The following is a 17,880-nucleotide window of genomic DNA, read 5'->3' on the forward strand; positions in this document are numbered from 1 at the left end:
TGTGTTCCTATGGAATAGGAACATCAAATCATTTATTCTCTGAAAGATGAATTGCAGTGAGTTTGTTTAAAAAAAGGGGGAAAGGGTGCTCAAATGCAGAGGCTATACCATAAAATGAACTATCTTCTTCTTGCTCAGTCTTCTCATGTCCGAGGACACATGACCCTAGCCATAATGTCTCTCCATTTCTTTCTGTCTTTTGTTGCAGTGGTGGCCAACTCCAAAGCAAGTCCAGTGATCTTTTTAATCTGGTCCAATCATTTTGGTCTTGGGTGGCCTCTTTTTCTTTCTCCTTGATGATGAACTATATATATATATATATATATATATATAATCCGTCCCCATGTGGACTTCACAAATACAATTTCATGCAAACAATGAATAAGGAATTCTGCAATTGACTAACCTATCCTACACTGGCTGGATGCCTCTGAAGGAACTAATAATGTTCTGATTTCAAAGAAGTTTCTTAGCACAAGGAGGCATTTAGTCTTAAATTTGTTGGCTGAGTAAAAATTATTTGGTTAATTAATCATTAACAAAATCTTCCATGTGACTAAAACGGGATTGCATCTCTCAAATTATCAGTTTTTTTTTTAGTTTAAGGCTTGGAGAGGGCCCAAAGTGAATATATCAAAAACAATGTCCAAAATTATAAATTTATTTGTATTGAACATACATTTGTTTTAGTGTATCACCTGAAGCTGTTGTGATAACAATAATGGACTGCCACATAACAACTTCATATAAATGGTTCAGTAATGGGTAGGAAATTAAAGTTGCCAGTTGACAGGTATTAAAAGATGAGATGTGGCAGAAAAGGAAGTGAGCAAGTGCAGGTTCTGGTGCTCAACACCAACATCATTACTATTCAGTCTTTATGTTAATAATAATGTGAATGGACTGCAAAAGGGTAGATGCAAAGCTGAGGATCTATTAGAAATAGTGCAGGTTTAGTGGTGCCTCAAGATTTGGATACACAAGAAAAGTGGGTGAATTGCAAATACCAGTGTAATGTAACTAACCATTTATAAAAGTTGAGATTCTGAGATGGAAAGTTGCATATTATGTTGTGAGACTATACTGGAGTAGGTAGGTGACTAATCATCTGGACTTCTGTGTGCAGATCAATTCACCTGAAGGTGGCAAAGGAACTTTTGAAAGGGTACAAAGGTTTATAATAAAGATAATACTACCAAGCTTTGAAATGAAGTCTACAAAAGAGAAACAAAATCAATGGTTGGTGGATAGGATGGGGGGGGGGTGCGATATGGCTGAAAGATTGAGATGTGAAGTGATTTTCCAAAGGACAGCACAAAGGAAAAGGATTATCCCTGTGTACAAGAAAGTGAGAGGGTTTTTCTGAATGGATAGTGGATGCACTACCTGAGTATGTGATAGGTGCAGGTAGTGAAAGATTTCAAAATAATGTATGAGTGACTTGGCTGGATCTGAAGCAGATTTGATGATTTTTCTGGAATCCATATAATGGATGATGATAATGATGTGGATAATAAACTATAAAGCAGTACTAAACATATACAAGACTTCTTTAACAACACATTCAATGTTTTTTTTATTTATTTTTTAAATGTATCAGATCACTAAGAATACACATATCAACACTGGTAGTTCTTTCTGTTCCTTTTATGGACTTTCACTCACTATCATCTGAACTGAAATCAAATATAGGTCTCTTTCTCCTGGAATGAGTTGCACTTTTTGATCTTGTAGTTCTACATTCAAAATCACTTCCAACATCATCTTCATACTTGCTTTTAGTTATCCTATTTTTCTCTTTCCAACTGACTCCATGATTATTTTCTTCATCATCATCAGAAGTTCTTTTTCGGCATCGCTTTAATTTAGCAGACTGAGTTCTTGTGTTCAGCCGTCTTCCTGGTGTTTTGAATGACTGCTTTGATACTGCAGATGATTTGGCTTTTATAGCATTTTGGAGCAATTCTTCTTCAGTAACCCCTTTATTTCGAAATTCCTCTATTTGTTTTTCAAATTCCTCAATGGAGGTTTTGGTTTCAGCAGTAAATTTAGTTCCTTTTTTTATTGTGTTTAAAATAAGAACAATATTTTCATATACTATATTATCATACAATTTGTCTGCATAACAAGCAATATTTTCTTGAAGTTTATACAGGCTGCGCTCATTATATGTTAATAAACTGAGACAGAAAGCAAGATCCTGCCACTGTTGTTCTGTTTGTGTAGCTCTAAAACGGTGACACAGCTTTTCCACTAGACTCTCTACTTGTCTGTCTTTATCTACAAAATGGAAAAGAAATTTTAATATATTTTTAAATGTTTCGTTGTCATTTCCTGATTCAGGATTTGACAAATGGCTAATAATATCAGGCAAAATATTATAGATAGCATTCCCCTTCTTAGATAGTTGCTGAAAAAGGAACTTAGCCATGTTTGCAATTTGTTGTTCTTCATCTGTAATGGATAAAGCAACATCACTAATCTGTCCTTTCACTTTAATCATATCATGAAGAATGAGATGAGTCAAAACTGTTATTGTGTTTTTGCGCACATTAACAGAAGAATCTCGTAATCTACCATAAAGATGAGGTGTCCAAGGTTCGAGTAAATTGGGAAAACGAATACATAAATCTCCCAAGGCTATTATTGCATTAGCACGAATGACTGGCTCAGGGGATTTTTCCATTATTGTTATTAATAAAGGAAGATGGGTCTCACAAAACTGAGAACTAACCATCATAAATTTAGCTAAAGCTAGACTGGCAGCAGTTTTTAGAGTTGGATCAGTATATTTTGTTGGGTTGCTACTTACTGCTACTATTATAGGACTCAGCAGACCAAGCAAATTTTCTCCATTCACTATTTTGAATTCACAGATCTTTTTGATATATTCTGCTTCTGTATCATCTGCTGTTACTCCTAGCATACCCATATCATCTTCGGTTGTATCTAACTGTTTGTGTCTTGAATTTATGGACACATCACATGAAATGCTCTTATTGCTCTTCCGTTCCTTCCTCTTGTCTTGTAAAAACTGCCTCCTCTTTAATTCAGTAAAAATATTCACTTCCAGGTGAAATAGCTCACAAAGAGCAATATGACCTATTGCACTTAAAAACCGAGTAAGAATAATACTTTCAGAAAATAATTTCACATTTTCATTATCTTCTTTTTTTTGCATAGCATGTGTTACTACAATATTAGCAAGTTGCTTGATCATTTTCCCACAAATTGCATCTGGAGAATCTGCAAGTTTATAAATGACAGTAACTGCTCTTTCTGCCATTGAAACCCAGTAACGATCTTTAAAATTGGTAATACCATTAACAAGAATTTCGCATAATCTTTCAAAAATACAGTGCGAGTCTGGTAGACGAAATGGAGGTGATTTGTCTTCTACACTTGGTTTTTTCGTGCCAGTTAATTTCAAAAGAACAGTACAAGTATCTCTTACTAGCTGAAAATCAGTTTCAGCATTTGATCCAAGACCAACAGATGATAAAACATCAAGGTTTTTCTTAACTATCTGCACCTCAGATCCTGCAGCCATCCCTAATAATATCAGTGCAGCACGACTTTCTCCTGCTGTAGTATCTGTAAGTTTCATTGCAAATCTTTCCCACAGGACCTGAATAATTGATTCATCAAGGTCACCAGACTTGACAAATTGGACAATCAGTTCTTCAATTGAAATCAATTCACCTATAGTAACTCCATGTACAAGACTAGTTAAGTTCTTTACCTTATGAATGCTTCTCATTCTCTGATTACCTTTCTCTGAACCAAGATATAATCGTTTATAAGCAGTAATTACTGCTTCTTTAACAGCAGATTCTTGAGACCAAACTAATGTAAGCATTCTTCTAACTCCCAACAGGGAATGATGTACCCCAAATTCAAAAGCTGTAACAAAGAAATCAACAGCTTCCAATACATCAGAAACAGTTTTGGAATGCAACAGTTGACAAATAAATGGAAGAGCTGTTTGAATTTGCTCTGCAAATTTAATTGTATCCTGTAAGTATTGCACAAGAATTTGTTGTTTACTTAGTTCATTAACTTCTCCATTTTCAGTTACATCTTTTTTCCTTATTTCATCATTCTGGCCTTCAGCAGCATTATTAAATGAAAATGCATTTTCTTCTGTCATCAAATGTAAAGGATCAAAGAAAATTTCTGTCAACACTTTTAGTACATACTGCTTTCTATCTTGAATTTTTGCAATAGGATCCTCAGTATCTTGTGAAATTGATTCAGTAAAGAGTTTGCTACCCGGCCACTTCTTCATAGCATATTTCAATTTTTGAATAGCTGCTTTATATTGATTACTAATTAATAAAAGAAAAATGTTTGAAATTACACCTGTAAATTCTGTTTCTTCATCAGCATCACTGTAATATTTTTCTTCATCATTGGAACTGTATTCTTTTTCTTCACTATTTTGACTACAAGCTGTCTCTTCCATATTTTCCAGTAACTCTGAAAGCGGCTGAACAATATTTTTCCATATTTCTTCCTTGTCTGCCTGTTTATCTTTAGAGTTTTTTGCTAACATAGATTCTAGCTTTTCTTTTTCTTTTTCCCAATTTCTTGTCAATTCTTCCATTGAGAGTTTGGCTGCATATGGATTTCCCTGTAAAAAAGCGGTAATAAACTGAACTCCAAATTTTCGAACCATGCTGGATTTATCTTGTAAGCGGCCAATTACTAAATGAAGCAATGAATACTGATGGGGTAAAGGAATGCACTTCTCATTACATAATTTTAACCATATTTGAAGAGTTTTACTTCTTACAAAAGCATTTGTATCATGGATATGTTCCTGCAATTTCTCCAAGATCTCATCTCTCATTTCTCTTCTTTTACTATTCAAATCATCAGAACTAAAAACTTTAACAGTAATTTCACCTAAAATTGAAAGAACACATATTCTCATTGTATAGTTCTCTTCATCAAGATATGGCAATAACAGACTTATAGATGACAAAACAACATCTGGAATCTTTTCAGTTACTTCTATTAAAAATTGAGAGAGGCATCTGGTTGTGTTGTCTCTTGAGAGATCTTTCATATCTAAAGATCCAATTTCTCGTAAAATTTCACAAACAATATTTTTTGATCCATATTCTTTAACAAATAACTCTACACTTTGTGCAAGAGGTGAAACCAAATGTTCATAATACTGTACAAGCTGAATGATTTTTAAACTATAGCTAAGACTTCCACTACATTTCTTTAATGCCAATCCAAGGCATCGAAAGATCATGTCTTTCAGAGTTTTATTACGAGCATTGCTAGAATTTTCTAACAGTTTAAAACAAGCCCCAGTAATTAAATTTAAAAAATCTTCCTCCATTATAGGTGGATCCCAAAGTCTCTGCACAGGAAGCTGACATATATCTTGCAAATAAGTAACAGTTTTCTCCACTTCTGAATCCCAGTCATCAATTTTTTTTGTTTGTTTTTTCTTTCCCTTTTTACCAAGTACAACAGTTTCTGATGTACTTGCTGTCTCATTTTCAAATGCTTCAAGCAGCTGTAACACCAGGTATGTGGTCATCTTGAAAATATTTAAATTTTCTATTCTCATTTCATAGCCTAGATGTTCTGATGCATCCTCAAGAAGTAATGACAATGAACCAGCTACTTCTGTGGAAGCAGCCTGAAGGACCTGCCACGCTTCCAACTTCACTTCCTTTTCTAACTTTGAAAAATGACATAATATACTAAAGAAAACATCAAAATTGGAAATGATAAATCTTCCGCCATCCTCCTTAAATTTACGATGGCTTTCGAATACTCCTTCAACAGCATCCCTGAGAGTTAATACTTCCTCTACTACATACTGATTGTTAGACTGAGCATTCAGTAAATCATCTCGATTAAAAGGGAGAACAAATTCAAAATGCGACATACTTAGTATTCGTACCTTATTTGAAAAAACTCAAAAGTTTTCATTCAGCCTGTCGAAAATAACCTTCAAGATGCCAATATTACATACTTTAAATGCAACATCTCGTTACCAACAACACTCAGCTATAAACTGACACTCTAGTTTTAAGAGAAATTGTATAAACTAGAACGTAAACTAAACAACCATCACTATACACACAGAAAACACTACACTTCACAATCTCATTCCCGTTAGGAATGAGTTAGTTCGCAAAGCAACCGCCAAAATTTTTAAATCACATATTGACGCATATAAACACCAGATGGCAACCACAATGCTGTCGATGCGTTAAATAAAATTAGAAAAATGAAACGGAGTAGATTTATATATATTATTATTATTTGACACCTCCAGGGAGTCCAAAGACTCATCGAGGGTGCCAACACACACAGTATATAAAAAACCCTCTTTTCAGGCTTTCACTATTATTAGTTTAATATCATTTAGTTATCAATTATCTTTTCTTTTAATAAGGCTCAATGCCAATTTCAAGTCCATTATTTCAGATATATACTCACATCGGTAGTGCACTCATGCAAAATACGTGACTATGAACGATATATTTTCGTTTTTATTTTATTTAATTATATCTGATTATAAATATCCAAAAAAAGGCCTGCCAGATAGCAAAACGCTCAAAACAGCAAAAAGCAAGCGATAAAACGAAAATGAGGCATTCCCAAATCATAATATACCTCAGGCAGAATAATGGCAAATATATAGAAATGTGAAAATATGGATTTCCAAATGAGAAAGACCAATTACAACAGGATGCTCGGGCCATTTATTGAATTAAGCACAAGTCCAAAATGAATGTTACTAAGGATAAAAATGAGCAATGCTCAGTGGCGAATTCTCCATGCTTGCAGTGCAAGCTCATTAATTGAGAAAGAAGTAATATTTATTTGCTAATAAATGCATGTATTTATAAGCATTCCATTTAGGCTTTTATTTTTGTAGACAGAAGACATCTTAAGCTTGCGCGGAAATAATTGAACTTTGCGTTGTGTATCGAAGGCCGAAGCTTGCTCGGTTGTAGGAGCTTCCAGGTCCTCACCGCAACACTGTGATTTCATGCGCGCGAATAGCCATTTCACTCTGTTGCTTAAACACAGGCCATACGCAGTCAACGTAGCTCGAGCCAGTGAGCTTCAGCCAGCCTTTACAAGTGTGTGTTGCTTGGGAAAATTACCAACTTTTTATGACGATGTTCTTGACCAGTTCATAAAGAAGAACCGTAGGGTAGAATTTGTATTCAAGTAGCTAAATTGAAAAAGATACAATATCATTTGTTAAAGAAATATTGTATGTATTTGTATGACTAAATGTACATAAATTTCTAAATATATAGTTTCAAATGGTCAGTAATTCATTATTCTGCTAATCAGACTTCAATCACACCTCTCACTCCCTGAATGATAACAAGAGCAAGCGTGAATTTTAAGACCAGCATTCTCCCCTGACAATGCTCATAGTAGGACAGGAGATCAATTATAAATGGAAGGCATATTATGAGGAACAGCACTAGCGGAGGTTAGGGGAAGATATGGGAGACAGTTCCAAGAAGTTTATTTAGTTGAAGCCACTTCCACATATGAAATTTACAGAGCAAATTAAGAAGCTTAATAACAACAGGACTTTGAGTGCGAATAGAGCCTAAGCAGAGCTAATCAAAGCTAGAGGGGGGAGGAATGAGAGCTTAATTGATTGCTCATAACGACAGAGGAGACAGGAGCATGGCCTAGAGCATCGGTTCCCCACTGGTGGTACGTGCTGGGCTGTTCAGGGGTACACCAAAAATTATAAGCAATGGCGGAAAAAGAAGTAAAGTAAACAAAATGCAAAACGTTAGTTATGGAACAATAAATGTTAAGCTATACTTATTTCTGTGTTGGGGTACAATTTATAGAAATGGGTTTAAAAGAAAGGGGTACACAAGTGTGAAAAGGTTGGGAATTACTGGCCTAGAGAAATGAAGAGGTCAGTATTCATTGTGCATGTGTGTTGAAGATATGTCAGTGTTTGTAGTTGAAGGATTAAATAGTAGGGGAGTGGTGATGATATGTGTAGGTAGTGGAGTAGAGTGCCTCACGCGAGAAGTCCTCGGAGGTGTCACGTAATAATCCACATAGCTGACACTGAAATAGAAACCTTTATGCAGATATACGTAAACGTTACTTACTCAGCGTATATGCAAAATACTTTGGTACCTGCGTCACCACGTATTCTAGGTGAGTGTTTAATAAGGCTGCTGGTCAGTAACAGTCAGATTATTCATCACAAGAGAAAAAAAATCTTTCGGAATTCGATAAAGGTTTCAATGAGGGGTGCCAGTCAGAGAATTTAATCAGTGGAAAAAAGAACCGACATTGCTTGTCTAAGAGGGGTACTAAACACTGTCAGAAACGAGATCGCCATCGTCTGAGAGGGTTTGTACAGACACACAGAGCTTCCTTTGTGCAGCAATTGAGAGAAGCGTTTAATCAAGGCGATTCTCAACACATATCTCACAGAACTATGCGTAGAGAAATGAAGAGCATTGGTTTTGATAGGGGCATGCCTGGTAGGTGTATGAATATTAATATCACATATGAAGGAATGAAAGCGCCATAGAACTTTATTTCAACAGAATCTTGCAAACATGATACTTTTGAAATTCAAAGTCCAGACTAACCACTGATGAGCAGGTACGTTTCAGGAAAAACGACAGGCATACAGGACATAAGATCATTTGATTTGGCTTTAGGCAAATCACAGAGAAGTGGTAAAGTCATAAAGCATATTTCCTTTGGCAATTTGTTTATAGATTACTCGATTGGGTTGAATGTCTTCATCAAGTGAAACAGTGAGAGGTAATGAAAGTAATGGTTTCTCTCAACACATTATAAGGTTGCATCACTTGTCACAGACCGCGATAAAAATGGGCAATGAATTACCTCATCGATTTCAGATAGGCAAGGGAATTACACAAGTAAGTTTAGCTTTTCTTCACTGATTCAATATGTATGCTGAAAATACCATGCATGTCACAATGGATAAGCTGAACACAGAAACTAGAAAAGGAGGGGAAGGTTGGGCCGGCCATCCGAGATATAATGATGACCACAATAACAGAGAATAGCGAAAAGAAATCATTGATGATAACAATGATTTATTTTCGCCACTTACTAAGTTTAGGTCAGTGACAACACAGGACCTAAATAGTAAGGGAAGGGGTATGCTATGGAAAAGTATAGACCGAAAAGGCACTGAGGGAAAAAATTAATTGAGAATTAACGGAGAAAATAAGCAAATATGAGTGCCAGGGATCCGTTACGAATCAGAAGAGTTCCTGTTGAGAAGACATCAGACGATTTTGAATGGCTAAAACAATAATCTAAGACCACAGTAACAAAGCTGAGGATCCTGGATGTAGCTTTTTTTCGTGAACTGCTCATGGATGTGAAACTTGGAACCTACAATAGATCTGATAGAAAAAAGACAGCAGCTTTTAAGATATCAGACTAGTCTGGATCTCATGCACTTAACAGGAAACGATGTCTAATCAAATTATGGATACAGTGTAGTATACCAAATAACCCACTATTCTTTTTGAGAATATTAGATAGTGCTATTTAAAGAGGGAAGGTGGTTATAAATGGAAAAAAGGAAATGAAAGAAATTCAAATGATTTTTTTAGTATTTCTTCTTAATAATTGTCCAGCTGTTGTTCCAGGAATGCTATACAATGAACCACCAGGTTCAGAATTAAAACTAGTTATTGAAAAATAACATGATACATACCGAAAAAAGTCAGCTAACGCCTTTTTGTTCCCAAGTATATAGGGAGTAGACCAGGCAGTTTTAAGCCCTATCTAACTTTTGGAGACTGAGTGGGCAGTTCAATCTCCACTGGTACCCAATCAGAGATAGCTGGCCCAAGGCTATCATTAATTAAGCGGCACGCAGTGAAGAGTGACGGCTCAACAAGTGCCGCCATCTCGTGGTCCGTAACCCTAAAACTCGTAATTAATGTCTGAAATAATGTGGGTTCTACGGTCGATTTTCTTGAGTTTACGGGATGAAAAACCCGAATTTCCGGGAGAAAAAACCAGCTTGCCCGTGCCAGAGTTCGACTAACTCGGGAACCGGTCGAAAAAAGAGTTGGAAAAATTTCCTCTAGTCGCCGACTAGACTCGAAATCAAGTCTGCCTTGGTGCGGCCAAGCCATGGTGTGCAAACGCCACATCCACTGATCTACACAGGCTCCTGATACATACCTGGAAGGTTGATTGGATGAATGGAATTTCACTGAAGACAAAAGTATTGAGGTAATAGACTTTCTTCGCTGAGACTACATCCTGTTCATGAGAGGTATGGAGTGATTCGAAATATACTATATAAATTTAGTATCTGCAACAGATTCTGTAAATCGCTGCCTAGTGACTAAATTTACAAAAATTTGTGGGTGAAAATCAGGTAAGAAAAATAATATTGGTTGAACACGTTTTGGTTTCTAATCGGTTGAAAATGTAGAATGGATTTCGAGTCTGTTGGGAGTGATTTATCAATAAGTTCAAGATTTACGATATATATATGTTTGGATTATTAGCAATGAGTTTTGTATTCCATAGATTTTTTTTTTTTATGGTACAAAGACATTCAAGGTCATACTGCGTCAGTCAATAGGCCAGAGCAGTATATATGGTAACTGGTTAGTAGAACAATCATAAACATCTATTCCCTTAGTGGGATTCGAATCGTAGCCTTAGCTGGAGAGGGGATACGCTAAGCACTTGGATTCCACGGAGTTACGCATGCAATAATAACAAAGTGTAGTTAGTTAGCAAATGCGAGGTAGAACATTAAATCATATTTTCAGTTCATTAAAATGTTTAGAAAGAACTAGTGTTATAGTAAAACGTCAGTTTAATATAAACCAAAATCACCCGTTTCGTTCTTCATTTCAAGATCATCATCTGAACTATACAAATAACAATCACTGAATTAAAAACGTTTATTTAATATGATGTTTGACTTCCTTTAGCCCAAAATACAGCACATGAGGTTTGGCATAGATTCCACTTTGCAGAATCTATGCCAAAGAAGACTTTGCTCCTGGATCTGTTTTTCTAACAGATCTCATACATTCTCAAGGGGAAGGGGTGCAGATCTGGGCTTTGTAGTGGCTATCTTAAATGCCCATTTAAGATAGCCACTACACACACACACACACAAGAATTCGCTGAACAATTCCTGTGCGATGTACAATGGCACTGACACATCCATTTAAGAACTGTCACTTGCGGAATAAAATGTCAACATACAGGATGCATTTAATTGGCAAAAATATTCACATATTCCTTGGAAGACATTCGACCTTCCAGCAATATCAGGGAACACGTTCCATAACAAAGGAACAAGCCCCACATCATGATTCCTCAGGTTGAGTTGGATTTACAAAGCAAGCTAGGTTCATTGATTCGTAGTGTGCTCCACCCAAACTCTCTGCCTAACGTAGGTATAGAACAAGGTGTGCTGTGACTCGTTTGACCAGGACTTTTTTTCCATTCTTCTAGTATCCAGCCATGGTGTTGTTGACGCCACTGTAGACGAAGTTCTTCGCAGAAATCAATAGTTTCCGTATAGGCGTGCGACTGCCAATAACGACCCTCCTCAATTCCCTACGCATAATTCGGTGAGTTACGAGTCGGAACAGTTCGGTCACTAATTCGGTGGGATACGTTTCGGTCAATGGATACACAGAGGAAGTACTGTTTGTCCATACAGACCCTATCAGACGACAGCCATCTCGCTACTGACAGACTATTTCAGGACCACAGTTAAGTCTCTTAGACAAGTGGGTTACTTTTCCACTGATTTAACCCAAGGCATACCTCACCTCTTGAGAAGCTAATCAGCTCTGCTGTTTTCAAAACAGTGGATCCAGCCAGAGGGGCATCCATAATAAACTCTTTATCGAACTCTGAAGATGATTAATTTTTTATCTATTGTGATGAACACTATTGACGATTACTGACAAGCAAAATTATTACATTTGCCTAGAATACCTAGTAACGTACAGACCAAGTGTTTTACATATACGCTGCATAAATGACGTTTACGTACATCTGCGTGAAAGCGTTTAATTTAGTGGCCGTGTTTGTACAAAGAAGCAATCTACATAATACGCTAGTCAGATTAATTTGGTCAACCGTTAATACTACTTGCCTGACTTCTAATGGAAAAACTTTACTACTTCAAAGGTAGTTTTAACCGAATAACTCCTGTTATTCGGTTAAAAATCATTAAGAGATATAAGCTACAGAGCAATGTGCTCTCAGAAATTACTCACAGATAAATTAGAATAAAAACAGCATAAATGTTGGCCAATAAGGGCTGGGCTGAAGACTTCCTGAGTGAGGGAATGATGACATGTATCATTAAGCTACCAAAATGCTCTCTCAGTCAAGAATATCTAGAGCACTCTTAGGCACAATTTCCCAAACGTGAGAACAGCACTTAAGAACTGAACTGTGTCATTATTCCCAGAACTTAATTATATAGAAAACACTTCAGACAAACCCACTACCAAATTTCTTGGATAAGTGTGAGAAATTTGGAATGTCTGTGAAGTAAGATTACAGGAATAAGCTGGCTCAAAAACGTAGAATTTGGATGATTTCGAAGCTTGCTAGAAGTTTTCAGTTTAGTGTTTTCTTTTTTCTTTAATGAAATAATGACAGCATTGGGTCTTACTAGCATAAAATCAAATAAAATCTGCTATGGCCTTATATTTCCCAAAGCGAGAACGCAAGATCATTTTTGCCCTATTTAAATTTTGTTGAATTAGGGGAAGTAAATCTCCACCCTTAGCGAATCAGTGATAACAAGACCAAACTATGAATAATTTTATACAGCACCTAGAGAGATGCCATATTCTCAAATGACTTCCTCCTGCTGGTGGCCCTAACGCAATATATTATTGTCCGAAATAGCGTGCCTATACGGATGTTCTTCGGTTTAACGATTCAAAACCCAAGCTTCTGGAATAAAAAAAAATCCTACTTGCCAGAGATCGAGTAACTCTGGAACCGATTAAAAAGTCTCAGGGAAAAAAGTCACATAGTCTGTGACTAGAATTGCACATAGGCTCTTTTAGCAGTGGGCTAGCGTTACTGTTGCAAACACCAATTCAAACAGGCATATTTCTTTAACATAGTTATCAGAAATACAATGCGAATGGGTCGGAAATCAGCATATAGGATAGTAGAGTTTAATATATGGAACATTTATCAAATGGTAAAAAGGAATGTAAGCTATCGTAATTAATAAAAGTCTGAATTGGACTTGCTGTCAATAGGAACAATTAACTGATCACACACGAGTTCTGTTTTTTTATGAGTCAATGAAAGAATAGAATATTGTGGAACCCCAGCATTGATTCTTTGAAGTTAACGATCCGCATGCCATAACCTGGATCACAGGAGAAAGCTGTCTGCCAGCCTATTAGCAGAAGTCAGACAATACGATTAAGAGGTCTCAGGGACAAAGAAAAAAAAAACCTGAGAATTTTAAAAGGAACTACTTATATTATCAAACTTTTCCATAGAGTATAGTTTTAGTACAGAGACGTCCTGTTACAGTAAAAGTTGTCTAATTGTTTTTTTTTTTATTTTCCCATTATTCTAGAGAGACGTGAGAATATAGTCAAGGTGTAGCTCAGTGGAAGTGGTGTACCAACTCCTCAGAGCTAGACGGCCCGAAGATAGAAGTCGCCGACTAGACGAACATTTACCAAGACTTAACGACCGATTCCCCAGTTAGTTGATCCATGGCACAGGCAAGCGGATTTTTCCCGGAAACTGAAGAAAATCGACTGTAGAACCACACTATTTCAGGCATCAGTCTCCAAAAGCTAGATAGGGCTAAAACAGCCTAGCCTATTCCCTATAAAGTTGTGAACACAATATTTTTTAAAGAAACTTAGGATGCAAAAATTCAACATTTAAAGAAAATAAAACTTAGAACGATTTCTATTATTAGGATGGCAATAGATATAGGAACTGAATATGATAAGATGTTCCTGAGATATTTCTAGTCCAAAAAGAGGAATTTCTTAGATGTAAACTCTCTGACGTGGTATATTTAGGATACCATATGCAATATGTTTGCCCAGATTTACAAATAACACGTCTGAAACCAATGCAGGATTCGATATTTGACTTTGACTTTCTGGATTTTTTTTTTTTTTTTTTTTTTTGTTTCAAGGGGTTTCACAATTTCATGTAACTGAGAATTGCTTACGTTGGTGCTTTAATTTGAAAGGACTTCTGGATGTCTTTTGAGAATTTTGCATTTCATCTGCACGTAATTTATTTTGATTTTCTATCTTTTTCATAGTGTGCATATAGTGATGAACTAGGAGGCAAAGGTAGTTTATATAATTTGACTTTGACTTTCTGGATTTTTTTTTTTTTTTTTTTTGTTTCAAGGGGTTTCACAATTTCATGTAACTGAGAATTGCTTACGTTGGTGCTTTAATTTGAAAGGACTTCTGGATGTCTTTTGAGAATTTTGCATTTCATCTGCACGTAATTTATTTTGATTTTCTATCTTTTTCATAGTGTGCATATAGTGATGAACTAGGAGGCAAAGGTAGTTTATATAATGGGAAATTTCCAAATCAGCTAACTCCCATACAAATGAGAGTATGTAGATGAGTGTTTCGTTGCTTACTATTCTTCGTTTTACAACGCTTTTCAATTAGCACCAATACCGTTTATACGGGGTGTAATCTAGCTTGCCTCCTCGTGGTGCACTCTGGGAAACGCTAATTGAGCTAGAGCAGTGCTTCCCAAACTTCTGGATGTCAGGGCCCCCTTTGCAAAAATTAAAATATTCACGGCCCCCCCTCGAAAAAAAATCGTAATAGAGAGATATATTATAATAATGTTTATTGTATTTATATTCAATACAAAACATACACAGCGAATATTGCAAAAATCAAATGCATATATTACATTTTTTGCTTCATACCGTTTGGTTCTGAAGACGATGCGGGCTGTTCTGGTAAAATAAGAAATACTGTCCTTTTTTTTTTTTAGTCTGTTTCTGCTTCTTCTGATTTTTCGCGGGAATTTTTTATTTTTATTTTTTATCAGCCACTTATCCATCTCAGGGTTAAATTTTTTAACGTAGAATAGATCAAATAATATCACCACTTACCGATACTGGCACACCACAGACTGATAACGTGAAATTAGTTAATATTACCTGAATAAGGGAATCCCCTAGACCAGGAACATTTTTCCCTTTTGTGACTTTTCTCCTTTTACGGTAATTAAGCCTAACGCGAAACAGACAGCAAAGGCAGTCTGTTTATTAAAACGTGCATATGATTGGTGCGGTATTAACAAATGATCGCGCAACCGAAAGATAAAAGCATAGCTGACAATTGAGTTGGAATGCTAACTCTCTTCAACCGAATTCCATATGTGAAACTGCCATAACTTTCATTATATATATATATTACTCAGTTTTAACACGTTCGGTTGAATTTTATTGCTGCCTTGGGAAATCGAACTCACACACATCTAATTAATAACAATAGTTTTTAGTTAGATACTTGCTTGCCCATGCAACATATGGTTTTGTTTCAGTCTATACAGCATAGTTTCTGTATGAGGGGACACGTGATTCATTAATTAGTGTGTTTTTATCCCAGTTGTCTCTAATTTCACTATTTCTTGAGAAATATATTACACAGACTCCTCATACCTTATTCACCGGCTTAATAAAAGTACTTGTTTTTATTGCCTCTGAGGTATAGTGGCTGTTAGGGAGGGTGTTGTTTACCACTGCAAGCAAGTTACTGTCTCCCCACATGAACTTGTTTAACATTTTTTTCATGTGTGAAGTATATGCGAAACTTTTATTGGTAACAGAAAACTAGCTCGGATGACAGTGATAATATAAAACGAGTTTTGATATGTATATAAAGTCAATATCAACAGTCCCTGATTACGAACGAGTGATGAAAGGGACAGGAAGATTTGGAGCTTCCCTGGAGAGCATTCGAAGTAAATACAATTAACCACTGATTTGAAATGAAACATATCAATAAGCAATATTTACTAATATTCATTAAGCGCCGAAATACGCAGGAAGCAAAGTTTGTGAACCAACACCAATGTGTGAATTTTTCCATTAAAATATAAAAAATAACAAAAAAGAAATAATAAATAATAAAAGTTAAATACGTTTCTTTTAAAATAAAAAAATCTACTTAGTCTTAAAACATTTTAAATTTGTTTTCATTATTTCACGGCCCCCCTCAACAAATCCTACGGTCCTCAAGGGGGCCGCGGCCCACAGTTTGGGAAGCGCTGAGCTAAAGCGATTTGGCAGCCAGTCTAACACTTGGCTAAGGCATGCAGTAGAACAATACTGATTGTTCTAATTTTATTGATGCTGACAAAAAATACTAGGATTTAGCTTTAAGATGTGTCAACTGAATATCAATTGAATTAACAGAGCAAAATGTGACTATCTCGGCAAAATACTACAAGAAAATAACATTGAGGGAAAATAACTGGTTACACTCTGATTGGTGCTACATACTACCAGAGTTATGGCATTGCATTGCAACATATATCAAGGATGATATAGAAAATGCTTGTCCTGACAACAAGATGCGATAACGATACCCATCTTGTGAGTGTGAAAATTCACAACATAACAATAGTCAATGTCTATAAACCTAGTTATCAACATCCAACAGTATGGACTGATGATTTTAATAGCCATCATGAAGAATGGAAGTACCGTGATAACGACTGCGGTACTACCCTCGTTCAATTGGCAGAAATAAATAACATACACCTTGCATTTGATGCCAAGGATAGAAACACCTTTAGATCATCAGCATGGCAAATAGAGTCTAATCCGGATTTATGTTTTGTTTCAATAAACACAGAAAGGCAACCATTACCAGTGCAAGACGATATGTACTTTCTAACTTCCCACAGTCAACATCGAGCGGTGTTACTGGAAATTGGTATGAAACTACCTATAGCAAGATCCTTTCCACGACCGCGTTGGATTTTTAAAAAAGTAAATTGGAGAAATTTTGCAAATGAATTGGATACCTGCTAGAGTTGCAGAGTACAGGAGATTTGTAAGAGCAATCATATCAACTGCGATAAAAACATATCCCTAGAGGTTACAGAAAAGATTATGTCCTCGGATGGAATGAAGAGAGTGAACATTTCTATAGAGAGTTCCTAAAAATTGAAGATCCTGAAATAGCAGACGTATTACTACATAGACTGAACTCATCTCGAAAAACAAAATGGATTGATACGGTTGAAAACTTTATCTTGAAACGATCAAGTAGAAAAGTTTGGAATCTTCTCCAACAGCTAATCTACCTAAAAGAAAAACCACATCTCCCCTGAGAAAATAGCTAATCAAATCGTTAACATGTCAGGGTCACTAAGGGACCGTGAACATATCAAGAAAGTTAAGAAAGAACTTAGAGCTTTAAAAACAAATGCCCCTGCTTTCTCACAATATGCCTCAATCTTCACTGATGATGTAAAAGCCGTCATAAAATATATCAAAGGAGGCAAGGCCCTAGGCTCCAACGTGTCCATCCTGAATTTCTGATTAATAGCGGGCCAAATACTATAAATGGCTCTGTGAATTCTTATCTGATATATTATTGACTGGCCGACTACCTAGCTAGTTTAAGAAGTCAAAAATAGTTGCTATACTTAAACCGGGAAAACCACCCTAGGAGGCAAAAAGTTACAGACCTATTGCTTTATTGAGTTGCATCTATAAAATGTTAGAACGCCTTCTATACAACAGATTGTCCATACCAATTATGCAGCATGTCCCGATTGAACAAGCCGATTTTAGAGAAAAACGTAGTTGCTGTGATC

The 17,880-nt window shown here is 36.1% G+C and overlaps 2 protein-coding genes across 2 annotated transcripts in view; both read right to left on the reverse strand.

Annotated features, from left to right (window-relative positions):
• Nucleotides 1-17,880, reverse strand: part of LOC150093710 (centrosomal protein of 290 kDa-like) — a 400,621-nt gene that overhangs the window by 165,320 nt on the left and 217,421 nt on the right. The gene's annotated exons all lie outside the window — the stretch shown is intronic.
• On the reverse strand, nt 1,559-6,131 carry LOC150093711 (condensin complex subunit 1-like). Its single transcript, XM_090412666.1, has one exon. It carries the CDS (start codon nt 5,912-5,914, stop codon nt 1,658-1,660), a length of 4,257 nt encoding a protein of 1,418 aa, XP_090268792.1. The 5' UTR covers nt 5,915-6,131; the 3' UTR covers nt 1,559-1,657.

This window comes from Typopeltis vanoorti, chromosome 23 (genome assembly GCF_054136105.1).
Source record: "Typopeltis vanoorti isolate ZY-2024b chromosome 23, IOZ_Tvanoo_1.0, whole genome shotgun sequence".
NCBI lineage: Eukaryota > Metazoa > Arthropoda > Arachnida > Uropygi > Thelyphonidae > Typopeltis > Typopeltis vanoorti.